Raw genomic sequence first — 25,817 nt, forward strand, 5'->3', positions numbered from 1 at the left:
GACTAATACCTGGACTTCGGTGTCTTTAAAGATACCACCATACTTCGGATAACCCTCCAATCTAATTGGCGGCACTCGAACTTTGGCATAGCTATATATATATATATATATATATATATATATATATATATATATATATATATATATATATATATATATATATATATATATATATATATATATATATATATATATATATTTATATATATATATATATATATATATATATATATATATATATATATATATATATATATATATATATTTATATATATTTGATACAGCTACCTATGATTTTATACAAAAAATTTTAGAAAAACTAGAGCATAACTAAACTCTAATTTCACTATTTGGGAGAGTGAGTCATCGTTTGAAGGCGTAGAAGTGGGGAAAGACGTATGAAAATCCATTGGCGTACACTCACTTTTATTTCAACGTTAATTATATTATATTGTTTAAATATTATTGTTCAAAATAGGCCACAATATGTTTATCTGCAGGTTTTTACTTAAGTTTCCATCTCTATATCCAAAGACTGTTTTCAAAGATATAAATTATAGTTATATTTATTTTATTTGTTTATTATTATATATTTATATATTCTTATATTATTTTCTTTTTTTTTTCTTAACTTTAAAAACGGTCTCTGTAATAGAGATCGAAACGTCAGTAAAATAAACATGAAAATAGATGTATTGTGGCTTATTTCCAACATTCTCCCTAAAAATACGGAATGCCACAAGCAAAAAGCCACAGAAAAATAAATATTGCTATCATTTGTATATTTGAACACGATCTCTTTATATAGAGATCGAAACGTCAGTAAATTAAAGATTTCAATTAAATATATTGTTACTTATTCCCAACATTATTTCTAAATATACAGAACGGCAAGCAAAAAGCCATAGAAAAATAAATATTACTATCACTTGCAGTGTGTATATGCAGCGACGGAAGAGGCTGATGAAGACGAGGTAGAAAGATTCTATGGAGAACTTCAGGAAGTATGTGATAAAATCCAAAGAGACGATGCTGTTATAACATTCGGCGCCTTTAATGCTAAGCTGGGGAAAGAAGAAACTTTTGTAAACATATTTGGGAAACATAGTTTGCATAATAAAACCAGTCAAAATGGATTAGGGTTGCACAATTTGCAACAGCAAATAATTATTTAGCTGTCAGTACTAACTTCCAGAGAAAATATATCCATAAAGGAACATGGAAAATACAGGGAACCAATGAAGCCAATCAAATTGACCACATCCTCATCCCAAAAAGATGGGCAACAGACATAACTAATGTCAAAACGTATCGCAGGGCGAACTCTGACTCAGATCACTATCTTGTGGGGACAAAATTGCGGCAGAAAATCGCGACAGTGGCAAAGGGAAAAATAGCCAAATTAAAAAATGGAATGTTGAAGGATTCAAAAGTCCAACAAAGATACAAGAATATCAAAATACTTTCCAAATAAAACTCAACGGAATCAGAGAGGAAGATACTGCAGAGGAAGAATGGAGACAATCAAAAACAATAATAACGGAATCTGCAGAGGAAACTGTCGGAAAAGCCAAAAGGCAAAGAAATGCGAAATGGTTTGATGATGAATGCAGAACTGCAGTAGAGAAAAAAAGGCAAGCTGGCTTAACCAACTTCAAAGAAACACAAGAAATAGCAGAGAAATTTATAACGAAAAGAGAATATAAGCGACTAGAATATGCAGAAAAAAAAAGAGAGGCTTCGAAAAAACAAGTACTAGAAATCCTAGAACATAACAACAGACACGAGAGCAGGAAATTATATAACAGAATAAAAGAAAGCACACAGTCATTTAGACCAAAATTGGCAATATGCCAAGACAAGGACGGAGAACTACTAACAGAGAAACAAAAAATTATAATGAGATGGAAAGAATACTTTGAGGAAAACCTAAATGCAGACAATGGAAATGATCAAAACGAGGCAATATATTTTACGGCGGAGTAGCACATTGAAAATCCGAGTTATGAGGAAGTACCTGGTTCAAATAATAAAGAAACTAAAAAAAAGTGAAGCGCCAGGAACAGACGGAGTTTCGGCAGAATTGTTGAAATATGGAGGACCCGAACTCTGGGGAAGAATCCATTACCTGATAAAGTTGGTTTGGACCAAGGAGCAAATGCCGGAGGAATGGGCAGTTGGTCTTATACAGCCAATATATAAAAAAGGAGATAAGAGGGAATGCCAGAATTACAGAACAACTACATTGCTAAATGTAATACACAAAATCCTTTCTGGCATTATCTACACTAGATTGTCAGAATACTCCGAAAATATAATCGGTGATTATCAAAATGGATTCAAACCAAATAGAGCCACTACAGATTACATACTCATACTAAGAACAATACAAGAGGAAGCTTATGAATACGGCATAGAACTATATAATATGTATATAGACTTTAAACAAGATTTTGATACTGTGAAAAGAGACAAAATGCAAAAAATATATCAGCCTCATAAAAATGACGTTGCAGTGTTCAAAAACCGCAGTTAGAGTAGGTTGAAACCGTCTCCCCTGTGATGAGTATCTACAGAACTTTGATAAGACCCATAGTAACGTATGGTTGTGAAACCTTTGTAATGACGAAAAAAGAGGAAGCCCAACTCAGGAGATTCAATAGAAAGATACTGAGAAAAGTGTATGGCCCGGTGCAAGAGGAAGACGGCACATGAAGAATCAGAAGAAACGACGAGATTAATGAACTGAATGAAGGTTATGAGATTGTAAGTTTTATGAAAAGTCAAAGACTGTCATAACTGGGGCAAACCATGAATATAAGATAATGGAGGAGAAGGGCCCAAGAGAGATCTGAATGGAAGGACATAAGCTAGATAGGCAAAGACCCATCCCGGGTTATGATGCCAAAAGGAGAAGCAGTGGCGCACCTACAATTTTTCTTTGGGGGGTTTTGGTTGGGCACCGAATTTTTTTTTATCTTGAGTCCATAAAATTTGTGAATAACAGTGTCGGAAAAGTGTCCTGAGAGGGGGGGGTTTAACCAGCAAAACCCCTCTCCCCCTAGGTGCGCAACTGACTAAAAGGTTATACCTCTCTGGATGTCTCATTACATGGCCAAAATATTGTAACTTTCGAATTTTTATTGTTTATGTTATATTATTTCTAAACAAAATTTAAAACCCAGTGTGGTGGAGCATGTAGATAATATATTCTCAATATGGTCTCATGGATCAGAGTTGTTGGACACATTCTTGAATAATTCTTCTTTTGGCATCATAACCCTGGATGGGTCTTTGCCTGTCTGGCTATGTCCTTCCATTCAGATCTCTCTTGTGCCCTTCTTCTCCATTGTCTTATGTTCATTGTTTTCAGGTCGTCTTCCACGTCATCCAACCATCTCGTTCTGGGCCTTCCTTTTTTTCGCCTTCCTATGGGCTTCCATTGTAACATTTTCTTTGTTGTTTTTGCATCGTTTTGTCTCTGCACATGTCCCAGCCATGACAGTCTTTGACTTTTCACAAATCTTACAATGTCATAACCTTCATTTAACTCATTAACCTCGTCGTTTCTCCTGATTCTCCATGTGCCATCTTCCTCTTGTACCGGGCCATTCTTGAATAATATAAACGATAAATAAGAAACAATAACATTTACCATGGAAAAGAAATATAATAACATACTACCTTTCCTGGATGTTTTCATCTCTAAAAACGATACTGGATATGACACTCAGGTGTATAGAAAACCAACACACCAACAGATATTTAAATTTCAAATCAAATCACAATACTAATATTAAAAAGGGAATCATTAAATACTTATACGATAGAGCCAAAATTGCTTGTTCTAACGAAAATTCCTTCTTGGAGAAAAAACGTTTGTTAACATCTGTTTTATTAAAAAATGATTATCCTTTATAAATAAGGAATTTTCAACAATCGACCGAATAGAAAAAACAACTTAGAACGAGATCCTACAGCATACACAAGGAATACTACGAGGAAAATAACAATACCATACATAAAAGGATTATCAGAAAAACTCAAAAGGATAGGAAATAAATTTAACCTTTTAACAACATTCAAAACAACACACACATTGAGATCTATTTTGCCTAAAACCAAACCTAACAATGAACAAGAAAGGACAAAGAATTGTATTTATCAAATACCTTGTGAATGCGACCAGTTTTATTTAGGTGAAACATCAAGGCCATTAATTAAATGTTAGAATAAGTGAACATCAATCTTATATTAAAAAAAGAGAATTTTATAGATTTAAAATATGTAAACACGCATGGGATAATGAACATAGGGTTCAATGGGATAATTTAACTATAGTCCTAAAAATCAAATAAGCGGCTCTAATTATGCTAAATGAGACAAATTGTGCAAATTCCTCGGCAGAATGCAGTAGGATCTGGTTAACCATATTAAAAGAGGAGGTTAATAAAAGGAAAATACCAGTATTAGTAAGTCAGTAACATATCGAGAATGCATCATAAATATATGTTTTTTAAATAACAAATATAAAATCAGAATTTGGTGTTTATGAAGAGTAAACTAAATGTAAGACCAAATATTTACCATGTCGGGATAGTATTATGAGCTTTTTTTCCTCATGATTTACTATGGAATCACTAACAGGAGAATTTTACTGTCATCGTGGCACGTGGTTGTCTTGTTAAAGACAAATTACATGCTGATTTTTTTTCTGACGGATATTCTTAAGTTAAAGTTGATTTCATGTAATCGAATGAACTATCTTACAATAAAGTCGTCCTAGGAACGCAACTTAGCAATATTGGCAATGACTTTAAAATTGCATAATATATGTCTGAATTGTCAATATAAATGAGTCAAATAAAATTAAATTATTAGAAGAATTTTTCACCAAGTAACAAAATTTGTTAAATTTATTAATATTTGTATTTTGAGTACGATTTCTGAAGTGGAAATTGAAACTTCAATAAACTTACTTTAACCTTCAATTGTGGCTTATTCCCATTAAAATAGTAATTACTTTAAAATGCCACAAGAAAATAGCTTCAGAACAATGCTTCTCTGGTCCCAAGGTTGTTTCTGAAACCAAACTGTGTTTCGTTTAGTTGTACTTCTATTTTGTTGTAAATATATAATGTTCCAGACAACTATAAATAGCTAAGCACGTTTCAGGTATAATTTGAGGTCGTTTCAGGTACAATTTGTGTCAGTGAGAATTCGGGTATTAAATCAGTAAATTTTAAATTGGAATATGAGTTTCCAGTTGAGAGACAACGCAACGTTACGACTAATATCTGCTTTGTACCAATACATTCTCGAAAACAAGTATCTTTCTTTTGTATAAACGGTGTCACTAGATTTAATAACATGAAATTATTTTGAATCCATTCGAATATAATTTCTGAAGTCATGTGGTTCTAAGACCCCCATTATGTTCATGCTTGCTAGCTTTTGACCCAATGACAAGCAGTCCTTCATTCATCTCGTCCTTGTCTTCTTATATGCATGGAGCCAAAAGCAAGAGCTACGGCAATACTATTTTTTTGTGAATTAGTGAACGTGTAATCGCGAGCTTTGGCGACTGAATTTCTTGTCCGAAATCGTATCTTAAATATCGAATCCTCAATTAAGGAAGATAAGCCATCTGCTCACGACTCAAATATGAGCGAATTTTTTAGAACAGTTAAAATTTATAAATTTTTTCATATGGAGCTTTATTAAATATTTGTACTTGGTTTATACAAGAATATTTAAACATTTAAAACAAAATTTGGTTAACACAGAATAACATTTCATCCAAATGCGTTGCGCAGTGATAGTTCTTTACATCTTTTTAGATACTGGAACATACAGATATATTACTAACCTTAGAATGCTACCTGGGGCACGCTTGTACCCAAACCTTGTTTGAAATTTACACCAATCTGCAGTAGTAGGAGCTGCGTTCATGTGCTCGGTAGTTTCATCCTTCGTGACGACACTTTAGGTGTGATATTGGTAAGGCGCTGTGCATTTTTAATCGTTGAGATATTTGAAGTCCAGGGTATACGTGTACCCCAGTGTAGCAGAATATAATATTTTTTGTCCTGACACTAGGAGTAGACACCTTGGACCAACTATGTTACACATATTCTATAAAAATAGAAAGACTCGTCATTGGCCATATGTCTTTTTTATAACCTGCTCAATATTGTGGAATACAACTCGATAATATTTTTACGTGGTTCTAATGCGCCTGAATGAAAATTTTTGCCAACAGAAGGGCTTACCTAAAAAAACTGGCACTTGATTTAGTGAAACTTCCAATGGAAAGCCGTTTGGAATGTTCGACTATGAGGCGTGAACTTTGCGAAACTATTTACAATGTACTAAGAATACCCAATCCAGTAGAAGTACCAACAAGACCGCTTGCTACCACAGGTAGATGTAAATTTTGACCCAGAAGCAGATACCGAAAATTCAGAGTTAGCTGTTCCATGTGCATAAAATATTTTTGGATACAAAATAAACTCTTAGCATGTTATCTTAAGATTGTTTTTGTCATACGTTCTTAAATGTACAGAAATATTTTTAAGTCGATTTTATTTGAGGTACCAGTGTACCCCATGTAGCAGATTTAGTTTGGAAAATAAGTGTAGCAATCTAGGGTAAATATTTTATCGGTATTCCTTTACCTTTCACTTTGCCCAATAAACTCAAATCACAAACATCAAATTTTTTTAATTCACTGCAGTGTTATGAACACAAATTTTTCAAGTAAATACTTGGTTTCGTTTTTATCAAAACATTCATTATATTTTTTCATTTAAGTTAATTTAACAAAAAAAATTTCAATTCTTAATTACTAACATTACTGTGATTATTCTATGTATAAATAAAATTTAAAAAAAATTAATACAATATAAAATACTAAACTAAATTAATACAATAGTTTATACATGTATCTATCATTACTTGACATTATATAATGATATTAAGTATTACAAAATAGCCTCCCACCCAACTCCGCATCTTAGATTGAAAGTTCTGAGGTCCATCTGGCACAAAGATTCATTAACACGAAAAGTTAATTTTGATTTACCTAACTACACAAACATCCTAATTTCTTCTTCTTTAGATGTCGTCTCTATGTGGGTTGGCGAGGACTTAATTAGATCAAATCTCGGGTGGTGAAGAACTGTTTCATTTAAGAAATGCGTTTCTGGTCACTTCTATTCTACATTGAACTTTTTGTTCTGAGCCCAAGGTCCCATTTATGCAGCATCCTAGATCAATAAGTTTGTTATTTATTAACATATTTATGTTTGAAGTATTCCTTCTACGTATCTCAAAATTGAATTTCATAAATTCAATTAACTTACTTTTTTCCGTTGAGTCACTGTGTAGAATAATACCCACTGGCGGTAAGTAAAATGTAGAGAGACGTAACCAACGATGACGGTAGTAAGAGAAAAAAATAGACATGAAGTCGAAGAGGAATCTTTTCAAAGAAGTAAAAATATGCCTAGAATGCCAATAAAATTAAGAAGTAAGATGTTACTAGTTACGATCAGTTAGATAGGTTCCTAGCAATTGCTGAATATGCAAAAGATATGAATGAAGTAAATTGGGAACTGCAAGAATTAAGAAATTAACAAAAATAATTTAAGGTTTGCCTTTTTGTATGTTGTTTCAAATTATAAGCTATGTCAAATTGTTTAAAAGAAATGTTTCCAGTGTATAACCTCATATGAACCTTCATGTTAAATAATTGGGAAGAAAACTGCTTAAAACAAATGTCAGATTTACTTTTCTTTACTGTGCACTTTCAAAATATTTTTGCGAGAAAACGGCTTAAACCAAATTTCACACTTGTAAGAGTTTTTCCAGTGTGCACTCTCAAATAAGTTTTCAAAGAACCTGCCTGAGAAAACCGTTTAAAACAAATTTCACACTTTTAAGATTTTTCACCAGTGTGCACTTTCAAATGCCGTTTTAAATAACGTGCCTGAGAAAATGGCTTAAAACAAATTTCACACTTGTAAGATTTTTCACCAGTGTGCACTCTCAAATGCCGTTTCAAATAACGTGCCTGAGAAAATGGCTTAAAACAAATTTCACACTTGTAAGATTTTTCACCAGTGTGCACTCTCAAATGCCGTTTCAAATAACGTGCCTGAGAAAATTGCTTAAAACAAATTTCACACTTGTAAGATTTTTCTCCAGTGTGCACTCTCAAATGTGTTTTCAAAGAACATGCATGAGAAAACTGCTTAAAACAAATTTCACACTTGTAAGCTTTTTCTCCAGTGTGCACTCTCAAATGTGTTTTCACATTACCTGCCTGTGAAAACTGCTTAAAACAAATTTCACACTTGTAAGCTTTTTCTCCAGTGTGCACTCTCAAATGTATTTTCAAAGTACGTGCGTCACTAAATCGTTTTAAACAAATTTCACACTTGTAAGATTTTTCTCCAGTGTGCACTCTCAAATGTGTTTTCAAAGAACATGCTTGAGAAAACTGCTTAAAACAAATTTCACACTTGGAAAATTTTTCTCCAGTGTGCACTCTCAAATGTGTTTTCACATGACCTGCCTGTGAAAACTGCTTAAAACAAATTTCACATTTGTAAGGTTTTTCTCCAGTATGCACTCTCAAATGTGTTTTCAAAGAACATGCTTGAGAAAACTGCTTAAAACAAATTTCACACTTGTAAGATCTTTGTCCAGTAGCAGCTTTCATATTTTTATTTACTGTTTTTCCTTCACAGTGTTGACTCGTATAATTTTCTATGTAAGATGAATCTTCAATTAGAGACTCCATAATTTCCTTTTTATGTTTGTCGTGGAGATAACCTAAAATACAAACCAACTACAATATAAATATTTAAGTATAAGGGAAAATGAATGCAAGAATCAATTTTGTTTTATTTAAAACTAGCTGACCCGCCAAACCTCGCGCCTTAAAATTAAATAATGTATCAAGGTTCAATAAGCTAATCTTTCGAGTCTTTTAAGTAACGTGAAGTAAGTCAGTTAATATGAGGGATGTTGTGTACATGGCAACGAAAGGCCAAGGCATACAACGAAATACCACTGTCAACGTTTGTAAATTCTTGGAAAAAACTTTGGCCAAATCTAGAAGATAAGATTGACCAAGCAAAGATATCAGCAGATGAGCCAAACAACATTCTTGTTAACGAACCTGATGGCAATGCAGCTCTATTGCACGACCTTCAGCAACTACCGAACTGTGGTCCCAATGTTGAAGAAGATGTTTTGGAGTGGATCAACTTTGAAAAGGAGCTACACGAGATTTTGACGAAAACGAAATCGCCATCGAATTACTGCCATCTGTTTCAAAAAGTCCTAACTCATCGTTTAGAAGAGGAGGAAGTGCATATTTCTAACAGATAAGTACATAGCGACTTCTTCGTATACACCGTATCTCCCTTGCCGCCAAATTTAGTACGAAAAATCCGTAACTCCCTAGTTTGTCGTAGAATATACCACACGTCTGACCTATCACTGTTTTGAAAGTGTTGTTTACTGTTATTTTGAAATATTTTTAACAAAAAGTTGGTGGTAAGTAGTATTAAATATTTATTAAACAATATACAAATATTAGTGATATGTGTATCTATAAAATATTTCCGTTTTACCATCATATCTTTTAAAATGGGAGATACGTAGTATTCGTATTAGTCATATTGCTATAAATATGTGGATTTACGAAGTCTTCGGAAATCGAATATCTTGTTATTATTATTTCAATTTTGACAAAATATATTATTCCCGTAATATCGAAAGCAATCAGAGAATCAGAGATAAAGTAAAGGTTTAATCTAAAAAGATGTATGAATAAAAAAATGTATTTCTCTAGATTTATTCTTTTATGTATTGGATGTTAACCGGTTAACCTACAAAATGGACAATTACCAACCGGTTGAACAGGCTGGCTTCCGTAAAGGATATAGTACATCAGACCATCTGCTGACAATGAGAACATTGATAGAGAAGGTAAATAAATACCAACTACCCGTATTTCTTGCCTACGTCGACTATGAAAAGGCGTTTGATAGTATCGAGGTATAGGCCATAGAACAAGCTAATAATAATTGTAGAATAGATTCGAGATATAGGCAACTAATACATAATATATATGAAAATGCAACTATGATAGTACAACTAGACGAAAATACAAATCCCATCTCCATTAAGAGAGGAGTGAGACAAGGAGACGTAATATCGCAAAAACTTTTCAACCTAGCCCTAGAAGACGTCTTCAAAACTACAAATTGGTCGACCTCTGGTATTAACGTTAATGGCAACAAGTTAAACCACCTCAGATTCGCTGACGACATAGTGATTATAGCGAGCACATTCGCTCGCAAATTATGATGGGGGAACTAGAAGCCAGCTCCCAATAAGTCGGCCTAAAAATGAATATGAAAAAAACAAAAATAATGACAAACACAGATGACCCCAGACGTATAACTATAAATGGCAGTGAGATAGAACAAATCTAGGAATATATCTACCTAGGCCAAATCCTGAGACTTGACAAAGAGAACCAAAGTGCTGAAATTACTAGAAGAGCAAGACTAGCATGGGCAGGATTTGGAAAACTTAGTTGGATACTTAAGAACCGCAAAATACCCCAATACTTGAGGAGCAAAGTGTTCAACCAATGCATCCTTCCTATCATGACATATGGATGTCAAACCTGGACCCTAACCAAGACAAACATGAATAAACTAGCCACAACAGAAAGAACAATGAAAAGAGAAATGTTAGGTATACGATTGTCAGATAAAAAAAACACGACTGGGTAAGATCCAAAACAAAAGTCGAGGACATAGCAACAAAAATTGCCAAAATTAAATGGAGCTTCGCGGGCCACACTGCTAGACAAAAAGACCAACTTTGGAATACTACAATACAACCTGGGAGACCTTACGAAAGTAAACGACCAAAAGGAAGACCACAGATGAGATGGGTTGATGATATTAAAAGAATAGCCGGAAGAAATTGGAAATATGTTGCTCAGGATAGAGACCGATGGAAGGAGTTGGGAGAGGCCTATGTCCAAACATGGACGACAGAAGGATAAGAAGAAGAAGAAGTATTGGATGTTTAGTTTTCTATTAAGTCGCCAAATTTATTTGGCTACTCATAACAGAAGTTATGAATGTATATAATATCCCAGAAAAAATAAAATTAATAAAACATTTGGACTTATTTTTTAAATAGATAAATTATTATGAAACACAAGACTCTAAGGCCTTTTTTTAGGTGTGAACAATGAAGTCCAATTCAAGACGAATGCAATGTTTACAGTTGGCACTAAACGCAGATTTACCAGATAATTCACTTACTTTGTGTAATTTGGAAAATATTTCAATAGTATTCATTCCGTTAAACGAAGAATTACCAGGTAATGACGAGATTGTTGTAAAAACAACCTGCTTATAATATTGTAATCATATTTAGGTATTTAGTTATTTTATCAACTTGTGCGCTCAGATCGTCACCTCTCTGGTTAATGTGTTTGCGACCCTCTCCCTCAAAACCTCTCTCCACCCCGCGTTATAGGACTAAGGACAAGGAAAGTGCGAATTTGTCTCTCGGCAAGTAAGGAGCGGGTGTGTTGTCGAAAAGTGCGTGAATCGCACGGGAATCGGTGTTTTGTGTTAAAACGTATACCAGTTTGTTTCTCTCAATTCTATGTATCTCTGTTACTGCCTCCTAGCACTGTAAAACTAATGATATTTGTATAACTCTTTTTAGTATTATCCAGATACCTATGTATATATACCTACATATTATCAATGTAGAATCAGTCCTTAAATTCACTACAAATAAATCGAAGGAAAAATACGTCTTAAGTCTTTTATTGCTTCAGTGGTCTTTAATAAATATTTTGAAGCAACTAGGTGTTCAACTACGCCTCTCTTAAGTGTGGAAAGTTTGGTAATAAAGTTACCCTCTCCAACCAGAGATAATACAAGATTTGACCAGAGTTACGGATGTTCCGGTAAATATCAAGGAAAGCAGAAGTGAGCAAGAAATTATAGAAAACGAAAATAAATTAACCGAATCTGATAATAGACAGTCAGATTTGGAAACGGAAGTTGAGGGCAAAAATGTAATCAATAAGAGAAAAAGAGTAAAAAGATGTCAAGTGAATGAACAGAATTGGAGTGATCATATTAATCGAAGAAAAAGAGAAACCGAACCGGAAAAAGTTATTTTGGTAGAAAACGGATTAAAAATAAATGGCACTATGATATTAAAAAACAACCAAAAGTAATTAAAAATAGATGTAATTGTAAACTGAGTAAAGGAAACAGTAAGATAAATTGCGGATTTTTAACGGAGCTGCAGCGTGAAACACTATTTAGAAGATTTTGGGAACTTACTTGGAAAGAGAAAAGAATATTTGTAAATAATAATATTAATAATAATAATAGCTGTACTCCTCGCGACGTCCAGATGTGTACGAACATTTTTGGGAGATACTCCAACATACCAAGTCACCTAGGGCTCGATAACATGGAAAGAGTCCCACCAGAGCTCAATCCTTTTGATACCGTAGGTATCTGGGATGAGTGAATTTTCCCCTCAGAGGGAGTGTGAGCAGTATGGCTAAATCTGGATAATAATAGCGTTTATTGTCCAACAGAATTCATTTATAGGACAAAATACAATACTCAAGTTAAATGAAATATTAATAATTCATAGGTAATAATTAAATAACACATTTTTCGAGTATTTTACCTTAACATAAAGAAACTACTCAATCACCTAGGTAGATCTCAGCCATCCTAGTAAGCTGCTTTAAACTGCAGTGAAATATATCGCAGTAAGCACTTAAGGAATTATACAGTCCCTGGCCAAATTATTAGACGCACTCCTGTTTTTTAATAATTTGATGTTTTATTCGAGTTTATATATGCAGTTCTTTCACATACAAACATACATGAAATGGATTTTTATTCAGGAAATTTATTATATATTTTGTATTTGTCATAAATGGCAACATTGTCTTAATCAATTCTTGCCGGAACGTAAACAAGTCTAAACCTGCTCCCATCGCGTTCGCAGGTGCTTCAGTTGCGAAAGTGTCTCTGTGACTTTATGTGCCGTGTTTGTTTATTAAACAGTTTTATATTACGCAGTTATTTGTTTATTTCGTGTGCAGATTTTAAATAATCTGTTTGTACGCTTTCATCATGGGTAAAAAACGCGATCTTTCACCACGTAAAAAAGCTGAGATAAAAGCCCTAGTGAATACTCAAATATTTTCAAACCGCGAAATATCACGAAGGTTAAAGGTTTCTGAAGCTAGTGTTCGACGCATAAAGAAGAAGATTGAGAATTGAGCCCAAAACGAAAGAAAAAATGCGTCAGAAAGCCTATTTTCACTTCAAGGTCAGAAAGATCTGTAAAGAAAATTTGCCTGGAAAATAGATTTGCTACCACAAAATTGATAAAATCGCAAAGTTTCTGAATTGGTCCAAACAGTTGCGTGATAAAGATGTGGACTTCTGGAGGTCGGTAAGTTCATAATTTCTTGCATAATATTTCATATTTCTTTCACAAATAACGCATTTAAACATTTAACCAACATAAAGACCAGCACATTTTTTTTTAATTGAAAGGTCTGCTTCAGTGATAAAAGCACATTTGAAATTTTGCAAAACAAAGCTCAGTTTGTGCGTCGTCGTCATGGAGAAAAGTTTCATTCTGACTGTGTTGTTCAGACTGTGAAGCACCCTACAAAAGTGATGATTTGGTCAATCATTAGCGGCAAGGGTACTGGACGTCTGTACGTGGTAAAAGGAATGAAGCGGCAAGACCAGTACAAACATGTCTTGAAAAGGCGGTTGATTCCGCAGCTCCAAGACTGGTTTCCAAATAAGGAACCATTCATTTTTATGCAAGATGGAGCTCCCTGTCATACAGCACGGTATGGCAAAAAAAAGTAAAGCTTTTTTGGCAGAACAAAATATCTCTTTGTTGGATTGGCCGGGTAATAGCCCCGATATGAACCCCATAGAAAACGTTTGGGAGTTGATGAAAAGAGAAGTGGCTAAAGACATGATTATAAATAAAACGCAGCTCTTAGAAAGAATCATTTACGTGTCGAATCATCATCCTCAAATGCAAGAGATATTACAGGCTTGCATTGATAGTATGCCGCGCAGAATTAAAGCTCTAATAGCGGCTAAAGGTGGCTCAACAAAATATTAACACTTAATTGTCATTATTTCTGTTTTCTTTCAAGAGTCAATAAATACATATTTATTCATTAATAATGATGTTTTATTGGTAATAAAATATAGACAATTAAATGGACAACCAAATAACAAACATTCTTTCTGGTATAAAGAAAAAACCTATTTAGTATCAGCTCATAATTAAGATTTTTTATAAAATCTTATAGTGCGTCTAATAATTTGGCCAGGGACTGTAATAGTTGCACATGAGAAATAGAGGAGAATTTAACATAAGATTAGTTCTAGCTTGTGTATTTCTGAACGTAATCGAATTTCTCACTGGATAAGATGGAACGTTAAAATTTATTTGTCGAAGAATATCAGGGCAGTCAATGAGATTATGTAGTAACTTGTACAGGAATATTAGGGAGGCATTCATTCGTCTAGATTCTAATGATACTACGTCCAAACCGCTACACAACTCACTATTGCTGATGCCCCTCTTGGGATATATGCCGTTAATTTTGAAAGACAAAAATTTTAAAAATTTACGCTGCACCTGATCTATAATTTGGATATGTACATCATAAAAAGGTGGCCAAATGACAGAGGCATATTCCAGTTTACAGCCTACAAGTGTAATAAAGTAATTGCCTTAGTATTAGTGAGATTTCGACTATTTCTAATTATGAATCCATAAGATTTAATTGCTTCTTTAAGCTTTAAATTAACATGTTCAACCAAGGTGAGTTTATACTCAAATGTAACTCCAAGGTCTTTAATTTTATTCAAACGTTCAAGTTCATTGCCGTCGATAATATAAGGATGGTATATATTAGACTGTTTCCTAGAATAATTAACTACTTTGCATTTATTGGCATTAAGATTCAAATGATTTGCATTACACCATTTATGTACACGATTCAGTTCACTCTGCAGATAATGACAATCATTAAGGTCGCTTATCAATGAATAAATCTTTAAATCATCGGCATAACATAAACATGGTGCAGAAATTGATTCACACAGATCGTTAATAAATAACAAGAACAATAATGGACCTAGCTTAGAACCTTGTAGAACCCCTCAAGAAGATAGGTACTTTTCCAATTTGTAACTATTATAAGCAACAAACTGCGTTCTATTTGACAAGTAAGACCTCATAAAAGTCACGGTATCCTCAGAAAGACCAAAGAGACACAATTTAGAAAGTAATACAGCGTGGTGAATTCTGTCGAACGCCTTCGTAAAGTCAGTATATATGACGTCAACTTGACTTCTATTATCTAGGGCCGCTGAGATATATTGTGTGACCATTAATAAGTTTGTCACAGTAGACCGATTGGAGACAAAACCATGTTGATATTGAGACAACTGATTACGAGTGCGTGAGTAAATACGATTGCACAAAACAATTTAAAAAACTTTCGATAGATTGCAAATAATGGAAATTGGTCTGTAGTTTTCTACCTGACCCTTTTCACCAGTTTTTTTGAATATTGGGCACACTTTTGACTCCTTCCAGAGACTCGGATATTCCTTGTTAAGAAGACATAAATTAAAAATTTATAATAGTGGCACAGTTAAGACACCTATGCAATCCTTAACCGAAAAGGATGGAATATTATCAGGTCCACACGTCATTTTGTCTTTCAATTTCTACTAGCCAAAATTATCTCAGACTCTAAAATAGGATAAAAATTTAGGTAATCTGCATTAACTGAGGAAGAGTTAGCCTTGAAATTAATATCTGATGACAGAAAAACACTCTAGAAAAATTCTGCAAACACATTCACAATAATTTGTGGGTCGGAGGTAGTAATGCCATTATATTTCATCACACCAGGAATTCTTGAACTATTATTTTTCGAATTTACGTATGACCAAAACTTCTTGGGGTTGATGGATAAAGCAATTTGGATATTCTCGACATATACATTGTATGCCAAACTGATTTTTGATTTGACAAGGTGTCTTAACCATTGAAACTCAAGCAAATCACAATGATTTTTGAATCGTTTTTACTTTTTTTCTAAACTTTGCTTTTAATTTGATGTTGTGAATGATATCAGCATCGAACCAGGGTGGGTATTTATGCTAAAGTTTTTATAAACTGGAATATACTTATTAAACACAGAAAAAATCTTATCATAAAAGTTATTTAAAGTTTCACTAACGTCATTAGAAGTATCCAGAGAATTCCAATCCGTTTCATACAGTTCTCGATATAAAGCAGGAAAATTTGCCTTTTTAAAGTTGTAAGTTAATTGCTCCAAACCATACCTAAATTTAGGCTATTTTACAAATATATCCGTAAATGTTATTAGAAGAGCTGGGTGATGAGAGTCTTCATAGACCAAAGGTGAGTCATCATGCTTCAATTCACAACTGAAATGCGATAAGACCAAATCTAGCAGTCTACCTAAATGATTAACAACATTGTTAAATTGTCTAAGGCCAGTAGAGCCCGCAAAACTTAAAACTACAGAAGTTTTGAAATCAGACATATCATTATCTATAAACCTTGAAACATTCTTTGTCTCAGTCATTATTTAAGTACTTAGTAAAGTAAAGAGCTCATTAGACGTTATTTCCATAAAAAGAAGGAGAGGCGTTGAAGAAACATCTAGAAGACAATTTTCCACCGAATTTTGCTTTAAAACAGAGAACGGAAGAGTACGTGTTTGTAAAAAAATGTTTCTCAATACTCTGGCAGTAGGAAAATGGGTTATTAAAGGTTGGGCAAACTAAGATAATAATATCCCACTTAGTATTAATTTAAATGCGAGTAGTACCAAAAGGGATCCGTATGAAAATCAAAAGAAATTTCTTGGGCAATTGTTTGATAACCTTTTTAAATTAGAATCTCATTACTGCCGTGCCAGTTCATCTAAATTGTACTTGGAATCAGTATGGGAATCTAAATCGCAGTTATATAAATTTTATGAGGATAGTTGCAAAGAGAACAATGCATCTGTTCTATCATATGCAACGTTCTCAAAAATGTTTGATGAGCAAAATTTATCAGACTAGTTCGACTCCAGTAGTCGAACAGTGCAGACGTGCCGAAGAGCGAAGAGCGACACCGCCGAGGAGCTGCAGCGACCAAGTCCGAGCCGAACTTATCAGTTCGTGCCGTGAATGTAAGCACGGTAGCGGAGACTTGGCGTTAACAGCGCCTAGGCCTGAAAAAGAGAGGCACAATCCTACGTCACAACTAGGTTAGCCGGGGAGATTTGTTTTTTTAAATCAGATCTTCACGGAGGCCAAAATTGAGGCGTAGGAAAGTGAAAAAGCATACGGGCTTGCCCGTCGGGATATTCTCTGTGCCTCCGTTGGGATGACCCTGTGGGATATAGTTGTCTAGAACTCTATATCTGGCAGACACGGCCCCAGGGTCAGAGAATTGAGAAACTCAAGAGGATCCCCGCTTTAGTTCTGCCTAAAGCGTGAACTACCGCGTAAGAGGTCACTGGGTGGCACCCAGAATCCGTGCTGGCAACGGGCCAGACGGAGGACAAAAAAGCCTTCGTCAAAATTATTTGATTAGTCCCCTCCCCCAAATATGGATCGATCACGATCTCGATCTCCGCCAAACCGTAAGGCAAACCCATCCAGCCCCGATGGTTGCCGTGAGAGGAAACTCCACGGTAACATCTACAACGCGCTGACACTCGACGCATCCGACGGACAGGAGACGACAACAAACTACGAAGTGTTTAAAGACCTTCCAGTAGACGAATGGGAAGAACATGCCGTTGGGGACTTCAAACGTCCCAAAAACAGGAAAAGGAGGACAAAAGTCCGTGCGGAGGGAAACCGCATCACAGAAGAAACGACGGATGATGACACGCCGAAAGCAGCAATGAAGAGGACCAGGAAGAAGAGCAGCGAGGACGAAAAGTCTGAACTGCAAACAGTAAGGAAACTGTTACAAGAAAAGGAGACAGAAAACGCAGCCCTCAAAAAGAAGATCGAAGAGTTGCAAGACATTATTGTAAACTCACAGAAGTCCATAATCGACCACATGGACAAGAAATTTGACCAACTCGAGGGCAAATCAAATGAGGCAACCCTGGAAAAACAGGTGCAGAAGAAAAAAGAAGAAAACCTGGAAAACCAGGCCACAACCAAAAGGAAAGCCACGGGAACAATCCCTAAGGAACCAAAAAACAAAAAACAAAATGAGGAAAAGCCCAAAGAGGCATCAAAACCAAAGAAAAAAGAGGACTTTCCCCCACTCACCCCCACCAAACCCACAGAAGAGGCTCAGGTTAGTGAAGCGCAGGTCGAACGGCGTTCTCCAACCCCAACCCAGATGGACATAGAAGAAGTACCCAAGAAAACTTGGGTACCAAAGCCACCTGTAATTAAATTACAGAGTGTCAATTACACAGGGGCCATATTAAACATCGCTCAAAAAGAGCAGGTGATCACCAACAATAAATTATCAAGAAGCGGCCGAGAAACACTCATACAAGCCAAAAGCCCAGAGGATTACCGAAAGATGGTAAAGTTCATTGAAAAATTCAATGAAGACACGAAAATCCAGTGGATAGCATTTCCACTGGAAGAAGACATAAAACCAAGGATGGTTTAAAGAGGGCTACCCGCTTCAACATGCTCAAAGGGCATACACGACGAGATACTGGAAGACCACAATATCAATGTATTGTCGGTCAAAAACATGATTTCAAGGAAGACAGACAAAAGAAGCCTACCCGTCATGACGGTGGAAAGAGAGGACGTTGAGAAACATCACTAACCTGATGCACATGAAAGTTAGAATTGAAGACCTTAGAAAAGCAACAGGGCCCACACAATGTTTCAATTGTCAAGGATACCACCATGCGCAGAGAGCGTGCTTCAAAGCACCTCGATGTGTAAAGTGTGGCGAGGAACATGAGACGAGGAGCTGCACGATGCCAAAAGAGCAGAAGGCAAAATGTGCCAACTGCAAAGGCCAACACCCGGCCAACTTCAGAGGATGTCCCAGATGTCCAACCTGGGGCAGACAACAACAACCCCAACGACAAAGGCCAGTCAACCAAAGCAGGCCGCAAACCGCAGCTACAGGGATATCTTACGCCCAGGCAGCGAAACCTCAGGAGCATGAAAAGACCATCCTCATCTCCAGACAACACCAGGACGGCCTAGTAAATTCCGTAAAGGAATTACTTACTAGGGTCGTAAACGAGGCGATAGCGGACTTCAAGTTGGCACTGAACTAGTGCAAACAAATAGGGGATACTTGAGGATAGGCTCCTGGAATCCAGGAGGTTTAAGGACCAACCAGAATATTCTGGACGAACTGGTCAATAGATATGAAATGGACGTCGTAGCCATTCAAGAAACCAAACTTACGAACAACGTTAATATCAAATTCCCAGGATACGACGTATACAGGAACGATAACACAGCGAGAGCAGGCGGCACAGCAATACTCGTGAAAAAAGGCATAAAACATACTAGATTACCAACACCACAACTAGTAAACATGCAAGCAACATCAATAAGATTAGAAATGAGGCAAGGAGAAGTCAGAATTACCTCCGCCTATGTAAGACCGCAAGATTTGCTGATCGACGATGATCTAAACACGTTCCTAAACGACGAACCCTCAATTATAATAGGAGACCTAAACGCAAGATCCCCTAACTGGAATGACAGAGCTACGAACAGAAATGGAAGACTACTAAACACATATATAGAAAACAACGAAGACGTTATGGCAATGGGCCCCACAGACCCAACACATTACCCAGGAAACGCACTTCCAACACATATAGACATAGTAGTTGCTAAAAACCTAGGACTACAAACAGAAATTCTAACATTAAACGAAGGTACAACCGACCACAACCCCATCCTATTAGAACTAGGAACGTGGGAAGAAGAAAGTACAATCAAAAGGATTAAAAAGAAAACAAAGTGGACAAACTTCAAGAGACTCGTGAGCACTGGAATAAACACTGTCCCAGTTATAGAAAATCCACGAGAAATAGAAGACAGGGTCCTAGAGTTGGAAAACATCATTCAACAAGCAATCAGGAATAGCACTACTGAACAGGAAGTAGAAATGCAAACGGGCAGATTCAAGGATATACCACAAGTAATAAAAGACTTGATAAGGGAAAAGAACAGAGCTAAACAGATAGCAAGAAGAACAAGAAACCAGGCAGACAAAAATAGAGCAAATCGACTAAATAGAGAGGTCAAAACAGCACTACAGCAACACCGTAGTGAAAACTGGGAAAACCACATAAGGGACATGGAAGAACAAGGCCCAAATATGCAAAATATTTGGAAACTGCAAAAAATCCTAAGAAGTGACAGAAAACCAATTCCCCCATTACACGGAGAAAATGGCATAGTATACAGTACAGAGGAAAAAGCAGAGGTAATGAGGAGTACTCTCGAGAGAGAGTGTACATTAAATTACCACCCAGACGAAGACATCGACTTTATAGAAGAAGTCGAAAGACAAAGAGAAAGACCGGAAAACCCAAACGAAATTATCCCTCCAACATCACCGGAGGAGATAAACGAGCTAATCAAGAACAGCTCACCAAAAAAGGCTCCCGGTCCAGACCAGATCACGAATAGAGCTCTAAAATACTTACCAGCGAAAGCCATCGTATACCTAACAAACATCATAAACGCAATGCTAAGGTTTAAAAAATTCCCAAATAGATGGAAAGAGGCCCATGTCATAATGCTACCAAAGCCCGGAAAAAACAGCACATTCCCACAAAACTACAGGCCAATAAGCTTACTACCAGCAATCAGCAAAATAGTGGAAAGAGTGATACTCAGCAGACTCCAAGCTGAAACAGACAGACTGAACATCATACCTGAAGCCCAATTCAGCTTCAGATCAGAACACTCCAGCGAGCTACAAGTACTCAGACTAACAGAGTACATAGCAGCTGGATTCAACGATAGACAATACACAGGAGCTGCATTCCTGGATGTAAGCAAAGCATTCGACAGAGTCTGGCATAAGGGACTACTATACAAAATGAGAGGATACGGGTACAGCGGAGCAATGACAAGACTAATCTCCTCGTACTTGGGCAACCGTAGTTTCAGAGTCCGGATAGGACAAGTCCTGTCCGAACTCGGGAACCCGGAGGCCGGAGTACCACAGGGAGCGGTACTGTCACCTCTGCTGTACACGATATACACAGCAGACATACCTAGAACACCAGGTACACTATTAAGTCTCTATGCCGACGACACAGCGATAGCCGCCAAACACAGAAATGTAGACATAGCAGTCACAAACCTACAGACAGCATTAGACGACATAGAAGAATGGAGTCTAAAGTGGAAAATTGCAATAAACTCAGACAAGACGCAAGCCGTACCTTTTAAAAAGAGGCGAGAACAACCGGAAGAACAGGTAACTGTGCAAGACAATCCCATCGAGTGGAAAAACGAAGCAAAATACCTCGGTGTAATAATGGATAAAGGATTAACTTTTAACAAACATGTAGAAGCCACAATACAAAAAGCAAATATGGCAAGAGCCGCAATAAGAGGCCTAGCAGGAAGGAAAAGCAAACTTCGCATCAAAACCAAAATAAGATTAATAAACAGTATAGTCCTTCCTATACTGACCTACGCGTCACTTGCATGGGGACATATATGCAACACGACCAAAAAGAAAATACAGGCACAACACAACAAAAGCCTAAGAGAAGCGGTAAACGTACCAAGATACGTAGCTGAAAGATTCCTTTTCAGAGAATTACAGCAAATCAGAGTGACTGACACAATGAAAGAAAAGGCCAGGATAAAGTTCGCAGAATTAGAGAACCACCCCAGTCACATTCTACGAGAGATAATGAGGTATGACGCTTTCCACAGATGGAAGCACAAAAGACCTAAACAACAGATAGTCGACTAAAAGAAAACCAGAGAGAGAAATAAAAAACCCCCCCAAAGGGAAACGTAACCATACAAAACCCCAGAGTGAAAAGAAACTCCAAAATCATAAACACTCACACAAGGAAGATAGTTCGTAGCTCAAATCACCCAGAATATCGCATATCGCCTCGTACACAGTGGGCCCAGCTGCTCACAAAAGGATACAGTCTATATTGTGGTATCGTATATTTATATATTTTCTTTATTATGATGTAGACTATATACTAATTATGATTTTTGTCCACAGGTCACCTACAAAAAAAAAACCACAAAAAACACAAAAAACCGGCCTCGGCCACCAAAAAAATCAAAAAATACTAACAAAAACCGGCTTCGGCCACCAAAAAAATTAACAAAAACCCCAAAACCCGGGCACGTAGGGCCCAACCCCTTGAGCACCAAGTCGCCGAACTGAGCCGGGACTCAGAGCGGAGACTTGAGGCCCAAGTAAGCAATTTTAGTTCGCGGATAAGCCACAGTAAGATAACAGGAATATAGCGGAGATGCGCTGTCCTGAGTTTTTTGCATTCGGTTAGGAAACCATGTTGGGGTTCTATTACCCAGGACCTCCACATGAAGAGCATTTGGCTGATAGTTGTGCCCCTATCGCGCATCAGAGTGCTATAGGGGGGAAAGGGATGGTCTAGAGCATTGGAGCGCGGTGGGGTGACTCCTGTATTTACACGAGTTAACACACCTCGCTCCAATGAATTGCTACACCCGAACGTAATTCTTAGGGGTGAACATGTCTCATAGGCTGGGTTTAATCAAATTGCTTGCTTGCTTGTAAAATTTATCATTATATTCTCCTAAAAAAGATCGCTGTGATGTCTGCATTGGATACGAAAGTAAAAACATTGAACAAGATCAATTTGATTTGCATATGACCTTAAAAAGAGAAGCTAGAGATGAATTAGACAAAGACACTAAATCTAAACACACAGTATTTTCTATGGACTTGCAGTCTGTATTATTGTCACCTAAATCAAATGTTTCATCCATGTATTACAAAATGAAATTGGCAGTACATAATTTTACACTTTATAATAATAAAGGGTTTTGCTTTTTGTGGAATAAATGTGAACGGAACTTACTGCCAACGAGTTTTCAACAATAATATTTATTATTTATTTATTGTTTTCAACAATATTTACCAGTTACAATCAGTCTGTGTAAAGTACTACTAAGGTCTATGTGTTCGTCAGAAAGTTTCCAATTATCTTTCTTACCAAATCAGCTCATTCAATATATTTTATTTGAGTTACTATTATTAATTATGAGGTAAGCTTAATAGGATCTAGAAATTTATTTAAAATTTTATTAGGAAATTTTAATATATCGAGATATGTAGCTGGTACTTAAAAGTACCTTAGGTAATTAATATAAAAATTATAAGTGAATATATATATATATATATATATATATATATATATATATATATATATATATATACATATATATATATATATATATATATATATATATATATATATATATATATATATATATATATATATATATATATATATATACATATATATATATATATATATATATATATATATATATATATATATATATATATATATATATATCTGGCAGCTATACCTATATTACTTTATTTTTTCTTGGTATATGAAGGAATATAATATGAAAAAGCCACTTACTGATAGTGAACTGCTAGATATTATTGAAAATGAAAATTTTGATGAATTTATCATAGATAATAGTATGGATACTGATACTTAACCAGATTACGAAGAATATGACATTCAGTTGTCCCAACCTACCTATCAAACCAATCCACAAATTTCTGGAAGTCTTCAAGATGAGGAGCAACAGCTATTGGATAATCATCATCACACCGTTAACAACAAAGAATTTAAATATGAAGAAAATGAAGTGTCATTTCTGACCATAATACAATATCTCCAATAAATTTATACTATATTTACCAATGGTACTTTTCAGTACTGTTAATCCTACTTTATTAAAATAGTTTTAAAGCTGTGTTTTAATATTTCTGTCAAAAAACAGTAACTATTTTAAACAGTTAAAATAGGTTTTTATACAGTTATCTGACAGATTTTTAAAGTGCATAGGTCAGATAAGTTGGTAAATAACTACTTAATTTGTAATTGTCTCTTATATGCCTTTAAATTGTATTTAAGATCAAAATTATATTAGCTGGTAAAAAAGTTATTCCGATTTACATTTCTAAACTAATATGGGGGACTTAAATATATTGTTACCAACCTTTTTCAGTTTTTTGGTTTTCTTCAAATGGGTTAATTTCATGTTGTTCTATTTCAGTACTTATGGGACATTTCTTTAAGTCTAAATTATCATATGTGTCATGTGTACTTTGCCTATTGGATTCTTCCTGAATTTCACATTTAAAGCCATCCAGAAGAATATCATCCAATTCATTATACTCTATTTTTATTTTAGACGTTTCCTCGCTAATTTCTTGTTTTACTTCCATTTGATTACACTTGATTTTATGTATCCAACAATAATTTTACAGTCAAAGAGCAAAATCACAATAAAAATGAACATAACCTATGATTATGATGTATCAAAGAATATAGACGCTTATAGAAGAGCTTCAAATGGGCGATTTGGTTACGGTTTAAGAGGGTGGCTGCATAAACTCACAGCGTGGTGCCGTTGCCGTCGGCTTAAAACTATCATGAAAATTTCATAATGAAATATGTAGTTAGGGGGAAGTGGGAAAGGAGTACGAACGGGTAACTTTGCATCCACGCCTAAACAAATTTCGATGCCATTGATTTGCAAACTGTCTTTTTTTTGTTTTTTCACAATAAAATCTTTATTTTCAATATATTAAATTGTTAAATTCTTAATTTTAAAACTTAAAAAAAATGTATGATATTTACAATATTCAAAGTATTTATTTTTTTAATTGTATAACTTTGAATTAAAAATTGGTTTGTTCCAACACAACGAAAAACCGTCACATAACTTTTTATTATACTGTTTTTCTGCCCAGAAATTAACGAAACATTTTTAAAAAATTTCAATTTAAAAAAAAAAAGTATTCAATGAAACTTTTTACTAAATTATGAAATTTTCCATTTCGCCAAAACTTCCATTTCATCCATAATTTTTCAATAACAACAAAAAGCATTCCTGATTTATTTTTGAAATAACAAAATAAACTTTAACAGTACATTTTAATGAATAGTACCTATATGTGAAAGTTTTTATGCTGTATGGGTACTATTTAATCTTGTTTTAAAATAACAACTAGTAGTATCTAAAACATAATTTTCACAATGAATGAATATTGGTGAAATTATTACAATATAGTCTTAAACTGATTTATACTTAGGATTTGTACATATTTCAATTAAAAATTTGAATCATATTAATTTTTCTAAAAAGATTAATTTATTAAAAGTTAAAATAATATTATTTTCTTTAAAAAAAATTATAAAACGCAAAAATTTAATCCTATTCTACGACCACGCGGCATCTACGTATAAAAATATCTAAAGTTGCATCACAGTTTCTTTTTATACTATGTTTGCATTTATTGCCCCACTCTTTCATATTTTAGAAGCAAACCGCTCCTTAGTGGTACCACGTGCAACACGTGCGTTCCACTCGACCCATTTTTCTTTATCTATGACCCACTTTTTGCTACCATTCAAAAAT

General features: G+C 35.1%; 1 protein-coding gene across 1 annotated transcript; it reads right to left on the reverse strand.

Moving 5' to 3' along the window:
• Positions 1-6,858: 6,858 nt before the first annotated feature.
• On the reverse strand, positions 6,859-24,744 carry LOC140441252 (uncharacterized). The gene is made up of 2 exons (XM_072531851.1): positions 24,393-24,744; positions 6,859-8,838 (listed from the first exon to the last, which is right to left on the reverse strand). The coding sequence occupies exons 1-2, from the start codon at positions 24,619-24,621 to the stop codon at positions 7,940-7,942; spliced, it is 1,128 nt and encodes a 375-aa protein (XP_072387952.1). The 5' UTR covers positions 24,622-24,744; the 3' UTR covers positions 6,859-7,939.
• Positions 24,745-25,817: the final 1,073 nt, after the last annotated feature.

The sequence above is a fragment of the Diabrotica undecimpunctata genome, chromosome 5 (assembly GCF_040954645.1).
Source record: "Diabrotica undecimpunctata isolate CICGRU chromosome 5, icDiaUnde3, whole genome shotgun sequence".
In the NCBI taxonomy this organism is placed as follows: Eukaryota; Metazoa; Arthropoda; class Insecta; order Coleoptera; family Chrysomelidae; genus Diabrotica; species Diabrotica undecimpunctata.